This window comes from Poecilia mexicana, unplaced genomic scaffold (assembly GCF_051168715.1).
Source record: "Poecilia mexicana isolate PSO_F unplaced genomic scaffold, ASM5116871v1 scaffold_5, whole genome shotgun sequence".
NCBI classification, from domain to species: Eukaryota; Metazoa; Chordata; class Actinopteri; order Cyprinodontiformes; family Poeciliidae; genus Poecilia; species Poecilia mexicana.
The window spans coordinates 28175981-28189045 of NW_028263374.1; the positions used below are offsets into that span (position 1 = coordinate 28175981).

At 41.2% G+C, this 13065-nt stretch overlaps 1 protein-coding gene across 8 annotated transcripts in view; it reads left to right on the plus strand.

The window, feature by feature from the left end:
• Positions 1 to 13065, plus strand: part of slmapa (sarcolemma associated protein a) — a 66200-nt gene that overhangs the window by 39666 nt on the left and 13469 nt on the right. For 5 of the 8 annotated variants that reach the window (XM_015001677.2, XM_088005834.1, XM_088005833.1 and 2 more), the window contains 7 exons: positions 110 to 205; positions 480 to 551; positions 1353 to 1493; positions 3060 to 3197; positions 3869 to 4037; positions 7325 to 7363; positions 9121 to 9249. In XM_015001677.2, the coding sequence (XP_014857163.1) occupies positions 110 to 205; positions 480 to 551; positions 1353 to 1493; positions 3060 to 3197; positions 3869 to 4037; positions 7325 to 7363; positions 9121 to 9249 (784 nt within the window). The remainder of the gene's footprint in view (positions 1 to 109; positions 206 to 479; positions 552 to 1352; positions 1494 to 3059; positions 3198 to 3868; positions 4038 to 7324; positions 7364 to 9120; positions 9250 to 13065) is intronic. The other 3 variants (XM_088005835.1, XM_088005836.1, XM_088005837.1) reach the window with 1 other exon arrangement.

The following is a 13065-nucleotide window of genomic DNA, read 5'->3' on the forward strand; positions in this document are numbered from 1 at the left end:
GAAACTCAAAAGATGTATTGATGTTTTCTGGAGTCATGCATTGCATCGTAGCTCATCTAAGATCATCGTTTGGAGGAGCAGATGACTTGGAAAATGTCTGTTTCTGCAGGAGGCCTTACACAGAGAGCAGATGTTGGAGCAGAAGCTGGCCACTCTGCAGCGGCTCCTGTCCACCACCCAGGAGGCCTCAGAGAGCAGCTGGCAGGTCGGAGCCACTTCCACTGTATCTCTGAGTTTATCTATTTATTTGCAATGAAAGCATGTGGGTTAAGAGTTACAGTAGAATGAGCAATCTAGCCTGTATTTATCATGTAAAATCTGCTTTTTTGGATTTTATGGTTGGATAACTTTGAATGAAAGCACACAGATAACATCAGGATTAGTTTGTCAGACATGTTTCACAGTAATTTTAAGACACAGAGGAAGTTCAAAAGTTTTCCTCATTTTAAAGCACTTTCTGTGAACTCTGCCTCCATCAGGCTCTGATAGATGAGGACCGGCTGCTGTCCAGACTGGAAGTGATGGGCAGTCAGTTACAGGCCTACTCTAAGGTAAGAGCAGTCAAAATGACTGCCTTAGGCCAAAAATAATACATCCTGGTGATGAGTCTTTCATTATAATCAGTTCATGGCTTTTTACTTTTAGACAGATTCACTGATTATATTTAGGAATACAAGATCTTTTTTATGCTGTGACAAAACTACAAGGCCCACAATGCACAGCAGCAAACAGCCGTTTAGTTTGCTTAGGGGGTTAAAATCTAAAGGTTCTTAGAGTCCGATGGATTGTTTGGACTATAATAATTGTTGACTATTATATTCCAAATGTAAATTTGAATTTTTCATACTAATACAATATTTAGACCAGTGGTTCTTAACCTTTTTTGAGGTACCAAACCCCCCAGTTTCATACGTGCATTCACCGAACCCTTCTTATTAGATGTTAATGTCCTTCATATGTAAAAGGATTTAGTAGAAGCATAAACTTGAATGTTTCTACCACATTACAGTTTGACAATAATTCATCTGTTTCTCCCATTATTTACAGTATGAATAAAATATATAGTTCATTTAAAAAAATACATAGGAAGCAAAACAATTTAACTTGAAATGTTTGTGTTGTGGACCTCTGGAAGAATAGTTTCTACTCCAGCAGAGTCTAGTGGGGATCCATAAATAAACTGAACTGATTTATAATATGTATTAATTAATCTGTATTATAATTATTGTCTATGACTCTTTCACTCAGTAGCTCCTATATAATATTATTTTAGATAATAAAAATGTCTGAAATGGAGGATAAAGCTTTAAAATTAACTTCTTGATTTTCTGATCTTTTAAAAACTTTGGCAGTCGCAGACAGAGGAAGGGATCCGCAAGGAGCTCCTGGCTCTTCAGGAGGACAAACACAACTACGAGACCACAGCGAAGGAGTCCCTGAGGAGAGTCCTGCAGGAGAAGATCGAGGTGGTCAGGAAGCTCTCTGAGGTCGAGGTGGGTCACCAGGAGGTCGATTGTTAGACAGATTTTTGTTTCATCAGGTTTGTAGCCGCTTGTTTCCTCTGGATAAATCGAGTGTTTATCTATGTTGTTTATGCTGCAGTGAATTCTGGGTGGATGATGCATGCTAGGTGCTACAGCTCTAGCTCTGTCCAGCCATAACAGTAATTTTTGCACAATGAGTAACGTTCAGATCTTTTAGTTTGAACTGAAGCTCATTGAAATGGAAAGTAATGCAGAAATGATGAAGGGAGAGCAAGATGACTGTATTACATCAACTTATTTTTCCCGCAGTCCTCGGAGAGACCAAGGGGACCCCGAATGAGGGGTTGAGTTGTTTTAATTTTTATGGCTTCAGGAGCTGAAGAGACTCATTCCTCCTTTGTCTGACCTTAACATTTATATTCCAGAGCACTGAGCTAGGACTGTGGGAGGGTTACCTGCTGCTAATGGCGTTAGCTCCTGCTAATGGCATTAGCTCCTGCTAATGGCGTTAGCTCCTGCTAATGGCGTTAGCTCCTGCTGATGGCGTTAGCTCCTGCTGACGGCGTTAGCTCCTGCTGATGGCGTTAGCTCCTGCTAATGGCGATAGCTCCTGCTAATGGTTTTAGCTCTTCATAAGGGCGTTAGCTCCTCCTAAACGGAGGATCCTGCTGACAACTTTGACTCCTGCTAATGGCGATAGCTCCTGCTAATGGTTTTAGCTCTTCATAAGGGCGTTAGCTCCTCCTAAACGGAGGATCCTGCTGACAACTTTGACTCCTGCTAATGGCGATAGCTCCTGCTAATGGTTTTAGCTCTTCATAAGGGCGTTAGCTCCTCCTAAACGGAGGATCCTGCTGACAACGTTGACTCCTGCTAATGGCGATAGCTCCTGCTAATGGTTTTAGCTCTTCATAAGGGCGTTAGCTCCTCCTAAACGGAGGATCCTGCTGACAACGTTGACTCCTGCTAATGCAGTAAATAGTTTATAACAAGCCATCTTGTATGTTTGTTTCAACAGATACTTTGTGTTCAGCGCCACATGAAAACTTTGAGTTAGTTTCTCAGTCCAGGGGTTTTGTGGGCTGTCCCCATCAGCCTCTATAACCTTGTTTACTTTAGTTTATAGATTTGACTCCACTATAAACTACCTTGACGTATAAACATCGCCCTGACAAAAATGGCGGCCTCTATAAGTGAAAAATCTAATCAAGATGTACAACTTTTAAAATAATTATAAGTTTTATGTATCACGAATAACATCTAGGTTAACAGAAGTTGTTGACCTAAATTACAACATGCAATTAAATCAATTACATGTTGAACTGAATTACATCATATTTAGGTCAACATGTTCAACTAGTTGGACATGTTGGATCCCTTTAAATTAGGTGAAGGGTTTTATGCAAAAACCTTTAAAATTGTGTTAATCAAGATACTCGGATGGAGAAAGTTGCTGTTTTTGTGACAAACTGAGACATAAATCATGTAAAAGTTGAATCACTGTGCGTGTCCGCTGAGCCGCGGCTGCTGTTGTCTGTTTTGAAAGCGAGCGTTGTTGTGTGTTTGGCGTCGCAGCGGTCGCTGAGCAACACGGAGGACGAGTGCACCCACCTGAAGGAGATGTCTGAGAGGGGCCAGGAGGAGCTGCAGGAGCTGGCCAACAAGTACAACGCTGCCGTCAACGAGATCAAGGAGCTCACCGACAAGATCAAGGTGACGCGCTCAGAAACTCTGAAGCAAACCACCGCCTTCCCTACGACTGGGCGACGCGGCTTCAATTAAATCTGATTCCCATTTTAAACGTTTTTCTTGATTTTCTTCCTAAAGATGAAATTAAGAAAGTATTTTCAAAAAGTGACTTTTATTCAATCATACCAGCTGTGAGTTGTACAACGGAGTATTAAGGAGAAATTTTGATTAATTATGATATTAGTAGAATAAAGATGCAATTTTACTAGAAAAACATCTTAAAATTAGGAGGAAAATAGTCGTTTTAATTAGGAAAAATCTTCTGGAGTCATCAGGATCTGCAGCTCAGTCTGTTCTTTCTTTGGAATAAATTCATTTGTTGCTGAATCAAAGTCCTGCTACTGATAATAATGTGTTGAAATATAAAGTATTTTCTGTGAAGCTTATACCAAAGATTCACTTCACAAGATGGTCAACTTTTCTCATGCAGATTTTCTTCCTCAAAAGTTAAATATCCCAAAACTTTGACTAATCGATAAAATCGATTTATCAGTTATCAAGCAGATTTAAATTATTTTTTTATTTATTCAAACACTGCGCTCCTTCTCTGCTTGCTCTCCTGTATCCTGGCTGGTTCCACATTCGTCCTGCTCACTTCCTGTTCCTTCACAGTCGGCCTTCTTGTGTCCTTGCAGGCGGCGGAGGGCAGGCAGGAGGAGCTGACGCTGCAGGGAGCGACGGAGAAGCGGGAGCTGGAGATGCGGATCGAAGAGATGGAGGAGAAGGAGCAGGTTCTCCAGGCCCGTATCGAGGCTCTGCAGGCCGACAACGACTTCACCAACGAGAGGCTGGCCGCCCTGCAGGGTACACACACACACACACACACACACACACACACACACACACACACACACACACACACACACACACACATAATACACAGACACAGACAGAGAGCAATTGCTATTGGTTCATCACACCAATGTTCAGCGCCTGCTAAAGTATTCACACCCCTCGACGGTCTTCATATTGTTTCCTCAAACTTTACTGAATATTACCTGATTTTTATCCAAGTAGTGGAAGGAAAATCCTGCAGGAGTTTCAAGTTTTTTTGCTAATAAAAATTGTAGAAGTCTATAAGGATGTGTCTGATCTAATGTGAGAGCAACTTAGGACAGAAGCTGGTCAGTCGATGGATAAAGCAGAAAACAAGAAAATACTGTGAACTAAACCTAAATCCAACTGAATCTGTTCAAACTTGAGTGATTTTGCAAAAATGATCAAAAACTTCACTCTCTTCAAATATAAATATATCTCTGTGTATATACATATATATATATATATAAAAATTCCCCTCTCACCCTCCGTGGGTGGTCTCTTTCATCCTCTGAGCTCGGGTCCTCTACCAGAGGCCTGGGAGCTTGAGGGTTCTGCGCAGTATCTTGGCTGTGCCTAGAACTGCACATTTCTGGACTGAGATGTCTGATGTTGTTCCTGGGATCTGTTTGAGCCACTGCTCCAGTTTGGGGGTGACTGCCCCGAGGGCCCCGATGACCACAGGCACCACTGTGGTCTTCACCTTCCAGGCCTTCTCCAGTTCCTCTCTGAGGCCCTGGTATTTCTCCAGTTTCTCATGCTCCTTTTTCCTGATGTTGTGGTCACTTGGTATTGCTACATCCACCACAACGGCTTTCCTCTGTTCTTTATCCACCACCACAATGTCCGGTTGGTTCGCCATTACCATCTTGTCTGTCTGGATCTGGAAGTCCCACAGGATCTTAGCTCGGTCATTCTCCACCACCTTTGGGGGTGTCCCCCATTTTGACCTCGGGGCTTCCAGTCCATATTCGGCACAGATGTTCCTGTACACTATGCCCGCCACTTGGTTATGTCGTTCCATGTATGCTTTCCCTGCCAGCATCTTGCACCCTGCTGTTATGTGCTGGACTGTCTCAGAGGCCTCCTTGCACAACCTACACCTTGGGTCTTGTCTGGTGTGGTAGATCTGAGCTTCTATTGCTCTGGTGTTTAGGGCCTGTTCCTGGGCGGCCAGGATGAGGGCCTCCGTGCTGTCCTTGAGTCCAGCTTTCTCCAGCCATTGGTAGGATTTCCTGATATCAGCCACTTCAGTTATTTGTCGGTGGTACATCCCATGTAGGGGCTTGTCTTCCCATGATGGTTCCTCCAGCACCTCGTCCTCTGTTCCCCATTGCCTGAGACATTCGCTGAGCACATCGTCCGTTGAGGCTTTGTCCTTGATGTATTTATGGATCTTAGATGTTTCATCCTGGACAGTGGCTCTCACACTCACTAGTCCTCTGCCTCCTTCCTTACGGCTTGTGTACAGTCTCAGGGTGCTGGATTTGGGGTGGAACCCTCCATGCATGGTTAGTAGCTTCCGAGTCTTAACATCCGTGGCCTTCATCTCTTCCATTGGCCAGCTAATTATTCCGGCAGGGTATCTGATTACTGGTAAGGCATAGCTGTTTATTGCACGGATCTTGTTCTTGCCATTGAGCTGGCTTCTCAGGACTTGCCTTATTCGTTGGAGGTATTTGGCTGTGGCTCCTTTCCTTGTGACCTCATCGAGGTTGCCATTTGCTTGTGGTATTCCCAGGTACTTGTAGCTGTGCTCTATGTCTGCTATTGTTCCTTCTGGGAGTGAGACCCCTTCTGTGTGGACGACCTTCCCTCTCTTTGTAACCATCCGGCCACACTTCTCTAGTCCGAATGACATCCCAATGTCAGTGCTGTAGATCCTGGTGGTGTGGATCAGTGAGTCAATGTCTCGCTCGCTCTTGGCGTACAGCTTGATGTCATCCATGTAGAGGAGGTGACTGATTGTGGCCCCATTCTTAAGTCGGTATCCATAGCCAGTCTTGTTGATGATTTGGCTGAGGGGGTTCAGGCCTATGCAGAACAGCAGTGGGGACAGAGCATCTCCTTGGTATATGCCACATTTGATGGACACTTGTGCAAGTGGTTTGCAGTTGGCTTCAAGGGTGGTTTTCCACAGCCCCATCGAGTTTGCAATGAAGGCTCTTAGAGTCCTATTGATGTTGTACATCTCTAAGCATTCAATGATCCAGGTGTGTGGCATTGAGTCATAGGCTTTCTTGTAATCAATCCAAGCGGTGCACAGGTTGGTGTGTCGGGTTTTGCAGTCTCGGGCGACTGTGTGGTCTACAAGGAGTTGGTGTTTGGCTCCTCTACTATTTATGCCGATGCCCTTCTGTGCCGTGCTCATGTATTTATCCATGTGTCCGCTTATATATATATATATATATATATATATATATATATAAATAAATTCACAGAAACAGTAGTTGCTTGGATTTTAATCGGTGCGTTTTGCATCCACCGAAAACAAAGATGTTAACAAATAAAGTGGACAGTATGCTGCACGTTTAGTGATATTTTCACAGTTGCGGTCTTGACTGGTCTTCAAATAAAATGCCGAGTCCTCAGCGCCTGAGACAAGACCGAGACCAAATGTGGTCGAGTCCGAGACGAGACTGAGACCATCAAAAAATGGTCTCAAGACCAAGACCGACCTCGAGTACTAAAACACTGACTGGGACTGCAGCAGAATTTGGTTCTGCAAAGCAATAACTCCATTTATTTATTTTACACATATTTTTTTGTCTTATTTTATTTATTTTTTTAAAATTTTTATTATTTTTGTTTTATTTTATATTTTTATGTATTTTTGTTTTTTATTTATTTTATATTTGTACCTATTTTAGTTTAATTTATAGTTTATTTTTTGTTTTTATTTATTTCAGCATTTTATTTACATAGTTTAATAGTTCATATATTTATTAAATTAATTTTCATCCTGGGAAATATTTTGCTTTTAGATCCCACTTGGTGTCAGGGTGTAACATGAAATATTTTGTGGTTTTATTATGGAAGAGGGGTGTGAATACTTATTTCAGACTCATTTGGTTGACTCTTACTGTGAATTAAAGCTGTAACTATTACGTTTGTTTTTAATCGAGTCTTTCATGTGAAATCTGACTCGTTTCTCTCCATAAAGGAACTAAATGCTCTGATGTCAAACAAAGACTTTCATTAAACTTTAAATCCACCAGCAGCTGTGTGAGGTTCTGTTGCTCAACTCTTTTCTCTGCTGCTGCTGTTGTTTGCAGTGCGGTTAGAACAGCTGCAGGAGAAAAGCAACAGTATTGGTGAGTCTCCGTCTGGCTCTGGGGACAACGTGTCCTCTCTTCTTCACCGTCCGTCTGCTTCTCTTCTTCATCCTGCACTAATGATGCATGGCGGCTTCCTGCATGACTTGTTTTTCTTTTCTGTTGCTCTCTGTTCATCTGTCTGCTGTGGTGGAAATCTGGCTTTTCTTCTGTTTTCATTGTGTTCATTTGGGTTCAAGCTTCGTGCGTCCTCTGGTCTGTTAGGGGCCGACTTGTTGAGTTGCTTCGACTGCAGGTTGTAAAACGTTGAATGTGTTCAGATGAAGCGTTTCTAGCAGTTTCAATTAAAAAATATTATGTTAACTTCCTGGTTCTTAAGGCAGAAAGGTTAGCTACTCACAGTGCTCCAATTAAACATTTGCTTCATTTTTGTTCATTTTTAACTTTTTTAAAATCCTAAAACAAATTTAATATCGGACAGTAATATTTCATTATTTTAAAAAGCTGTTTTCAAATGATTTTCATCATTAAAGGAAACAAATATCTCCAAACCTGCCTGGCTCTGGGAGATGAAATGATAAATTAACTCAACCGCAAAGTTTGAAAAATAGGAAAGAAAACATCGCCATATTTTGGTAAACCCTTCATATACACCCTCATAAAATGCATTTAATTAACGGCACATTTTTGAATGGTTCCAAAATAACCTTCCACTGGGTGTCCAAAGTGCGGTCCCGGGGCCGTTTGCAGCCCTTGGACTGATTTCAGTCCGGCCGCTGGATCACATTTCCACAAAACTGGTTTATCAGCCCAGATGGCTGATCTGGATTATATTTTTATTTATGGAGGACCTTTGAAAACTAGTGCAAATGTAAGTTACACCACCAACTATTATTCTTCTGTTGAGAAAATGCTTTTGAAACAAGAATCAATGTTTTTGTTGCTGAAAATGCACAAAAGATATCAAGTCAAGGTTAATAGAAAACTGTCAAGCTTAAGAGTTTCAGGCATTTTTTCCAGTTTTTCTTGTCTTTAAGACAGAAAACAAGAGAGATCCTTTTTGTTCCAGAGCTGTCAAGATTTATTGATCCCTTTTCTACAGAAATCTGACTTTGTAAAAAAACAGCAGAAATAGTTTGTTTATATAGATTATTATTGTCCAGCAAAAAGTGTTTGCAAAAAGGCAAAAAAACTTTTTTTTTTTTTGCCTTTTTGCAAACACTTTTTCCATAGATGTGAAAGTCGCCAGGCTTTCGTCATTAATTCAGTTAATAATCTGAGAATCCCTCTCCTAAGAGATTAAATTTAGTTTTCCTTTAAAAGGTCTGAGATTAGAGGATTTGAGGAAGTTTGTTGTGCAGCAGCCGGTGCTGTAATCCTCGTGGATCACGACAGGAGGCTGTGAATCTGATTTGTGATGATGCAAGTAACTGCTGGGTGTTTTGTTTCTGAGGCAGCTTGTCTCAGGGGGCATGTTGGCACTCTGTCGGATCCAAACTGAGCTTCTTGGATAATCTGGGTTGTTGGTTTTTCCCTACGGTTTCCAAACTGTCCACGGCTTTGTTTTTCCTTCCTGTGGGTTAAAAGAAGCTTTCGGTCACTGATTGACTTCTGGTGATTGAATGACGACACTGTCCTGTGAGCCCTGCAGGTGACTTGCCTCACTGCACACTTTGCACACAGTAGCCACTCTGCTGAAGGAGCCTGCCCTGATTTTTAAATTGTTCTCTGTGCATGTGTGTGGCTGGTAAACCTTGGACAAAACGGTCTATATATCTGATCTGGTCACATGACAGATGTCTGCCCCGGATCGGTAGAGGAGCCTGTGGGAGACAAACAGAGCCTGCAGCCTACGAAACGGGACGAAGACGAGGCGGAAACAGACACCGATGATGGTGCAGTTGGTGAAGATGGAGAGAACGATGGTAGATTAATTATCATAATAACAAAACGTCTGTTTTGATTGAGACTTTAACAGCTCTCAGAAGTAAAACATAAACAAATAAGCCAGTATGGTGACCAATGTCTGATTGATACACCTATAATTACTTTACTTGTAGCATTACAGCTTTACTTGTAGCATAAAATGAATTCATCACTTCACTCGTTTCTTCTGCCTTTTGTTTTTCTTCCACTTCTACCTTCTGTTCTCAATCGCTTGAAACTATTAACATTCTCACAACCGAATATTTAGTTTCTCTTTAACACACGCACACAGTGACTTGTGAAAGTATTCACAACCTCTTGAACTACAAACCTCAGAGGGTTTTATTGTGATTTTAGGTGATAAAACAACTCAAAAGTAGCACAAAAGCTCAACATGGTTTAATGTTCAGACCCTCTTTACTTTGCTCTGCAGAGTCTGACCCTCCTGCTTCCTAAGCATTGTAGTCAGTGTCCAGTGGTGGAGAAAGTACTCAAAAAATGTACTTAAGTAAAAGTACAAATACAAAGTCAAAAATGTACTCAAGTAAAAGTCAAAGTACCACATTAACATTTTACTTAAGTAAAAGTAAAAAAGTACTGGCTTTTAAAAATACTTAAGTATTAAAAGTAAAAGTACTTGCTGAATACATTACCTAATCGCTAATATCATTAAGTGAACTGATCATATTTAATTTTAATACATAAGAAATGCGCCATTTTAATGAACAATGCCACAGATTAAACATGTTCTTATTGTGTTTATTCTCTGTAACAGTTTATACTTAGATATGTGATTCTATGAATCATAATTTCAGGGATGGAAACATCTTGTCTCCTGTCCTAACATAGCATGAACTTCATTAGTGACATTTATTTAGAAAGAAATCCAACAGAAAGGGGATGGAAAGAAGGTGGGTGAGGGAGAACATGCAACCAAGGAGCCACGTAGCAGAGTTGTAGTCAAGACCACTGAACCCGAGACCAAGACCAGTGCCCTGCGCTAGATGACACAATAAAATTAAGTTTATCAAAATTGGTTCTCAGATTAATCTGAAAGATCCACATTCCCATAAAAACACCTAGATGTTAAATACTTAGAGCTGAAATTTATTTAACCAGTATCAATTAAAACTCATTTCGTTCTGTTTTGCTTTCATCGCTGTGCTACAATCCGCAGAGGTCTCCTGCTATCCCTAGAAAAATAACACCCTGGACGGTTGCCCATATTGCCCATGTCAGAAACCACAACTGAAACATCGCAATTAACGGTAAATAACGTTCAACTATGAACACTGTCCAACGGCGCAACAAGAAACCAAGCAGAAGGAGCACCGTGACTGTTCTCACCCTCCCTCCCACTGCGATGTTTGCCACCATGACAGGAGACGAAATCAATCAATGAGAATGCTCTGTGTTCTTTCAACTTTTACTTATTCGGCGATTAAATAAACGTGTGTATGTGTTAGCTACTGCAGTGTACACAAGAACCCAGAGAGGCTTCAGTCCTTAGGACTTAGTAGAGATCCGTCCAGAAGAATCGGATCGTTCCTGAATGTCATATTGCTATATTGCACTTTGGTCACAGCGTTGTCCCATATAGGCGACACCTCAGTCAACACAGAATGGCATGAGTGACAACTTTTTTTCATCGCAGATGCAACATGTGTCTCAGTCAGTACAGCTAGCTTTGCTAGCATCACGTCCACAGATCTTACCTTTCTTTAAGCTTTTCTTCCAAGTGACGTTAAAAGTTGGACGACGTCCCCACCGTCTGTGAAAGCAAAGCGCTGCTGGTTTTACATGTCACCATATCTTATGGTTTATGCAGCGCTATTATATTACTGACGATTAGACGGATATCCACCACTGCGCATGTCTGGAGCTCCGCGTGCGAGTAAAGGTGGAGGCGATGGGTGACAACAGACACTAAGTCATGTTATTGCTTGGATTTTACGGCGCCACCTTAAGTCCCTGAACGTCACGTTTTAACGGAAAAAACCTCAATGCTGCGTGGATGTAACGAGTAACGCGACGGTTTTGTAGAAATGTAGTGAAGTAGAAAGTACAGATACTTACTGTAAAATGTAGTGGAGTAAAAGTAGAAAGTATCCATTATTAAATCTACTTAAGTAAAGTACAGATACACGAAAACTGTACTTAAGTACAGTAACGAAGTACTTGTACTTCGTTACTTCCCACCACTGTCAGTGTCACAGTCGTCTTGCAGAAAGGAGACCCGTTCCTCTACTTGTTCACATTGCAAATTAATCAGAAATACAAAGCCAAAAAGCGCCATCGATAAACGCTTTCTCACTCATCCAGCTCCTGACTTTCCACCGGTGCTGTGCGTCTGAGGGTTTAAACCCAAATCAGAGGCTGATGGATGTAAAGATGTACTGTGGTTAGAAACAAAATTCAACTGCGCCAGACATCATTCAACCCTAAGAGGGCAGCGCTGAGACAGTTTGGGCAAAAATATCACAGAATTAAACAGATTTGCATCAAAATGTCAGAATTGCCTCAGAAACATAAAGATGGCACCTTTACAAGCCAGGGCAGACAATTTACTTGCAAAAAATAAATGTAGATGTTTTGTTAAAAAATGACTAACATTAACCAAAACCGATGAATAAGCCAATATATCAGGCATCTCTGGTGGGAATAAAGCCAGTAGAAATCCATTTTATTACCAGAAGAACTTACTCTGCATCCAAATTTAAATTTCTAGCCAACAAACAAAACTCTAAAATTGCTAATGACCCTGAATACTTCATCCACTCTTTGAAACATGACGGTGGCAGCAGCATCCTGTGGGGATGTTTTTTTTTGTATGTGTGCGAGTAAAACTTTATTCTCCTGTAACATCAGTTACATTGTGCTTTTCTTAAAGGAATCAAATTATTTGTTTATTTAGATCTTCTAATGTATTTCTAATGTATAAAAAAGGCTTAGGTGGTTAAATATAAAATCTGCAGACGTGCCAGTCTTTTCATCCAATTAATCATCAGAATAATAGATTACTTTAAGAATCGTTGGCTCCAGTTGTGACCAGGAGGTAAATGCAGGTAGAGGCTGCAAAAAGCTCTCAGTTAAAATCCCAACAGAATTCACTGAGATTTGTGGTGGAAAAGTTTCGGAGGTGTGAATACTTTTACAAGCTTTGGATTGAGCCTGTTTGTCTTGTAAAACTCCAGCCTCAACGTTTGCTACCTTAAATCTTCTGTTTTTCATATTTGAATGGTGATTTGGACATAAAAAAGCTCCATAGTCGGATTCTCCCATAATGCCTCAGGGTAGCTGTGTTGGATCTGTTAGCTTTGTGGTCATGATGTCGGACCCGGTTGTTCCTTGTTTGCATCCTGATGAGGTCACAGTTGGGAAAAGACGGTTTTACTTCAGCTCTTTCTGGCTTTGATTTCTGTCCTGTCTGGCGGTCGTCTTTCTGTCTTTTGTTTTGTTGTCTGTCAGCTTTATGCGTCAGCTCTGCCATACTTTAACCGCTTGAATCTTTGTTTTTTCTTTCTGTCGCTGAGTCCTCTCTGCGACTCTTCCTAATCAGTGTAGCGTTGGGTTTTAGGAACCCATTCAGCTCTACAGCTGCTTTTGATTCTGCTCATTTAAACTAGAAAATCAAATTTTACAATGAGGCATAACCAGAGCAAGATGGCGGGATTTGTATTCTGACTTTCCCACGCTGATGACAGCAATCAGTCCTCCTCCAGATGAAATATTTGTGTTTCTGGGTGTGATGAGCAGAATCAAAACTCTGAGACCAAAGTGGAAGTGGTCGAAGTTAAGTCGGTTCTTCTTGTTTC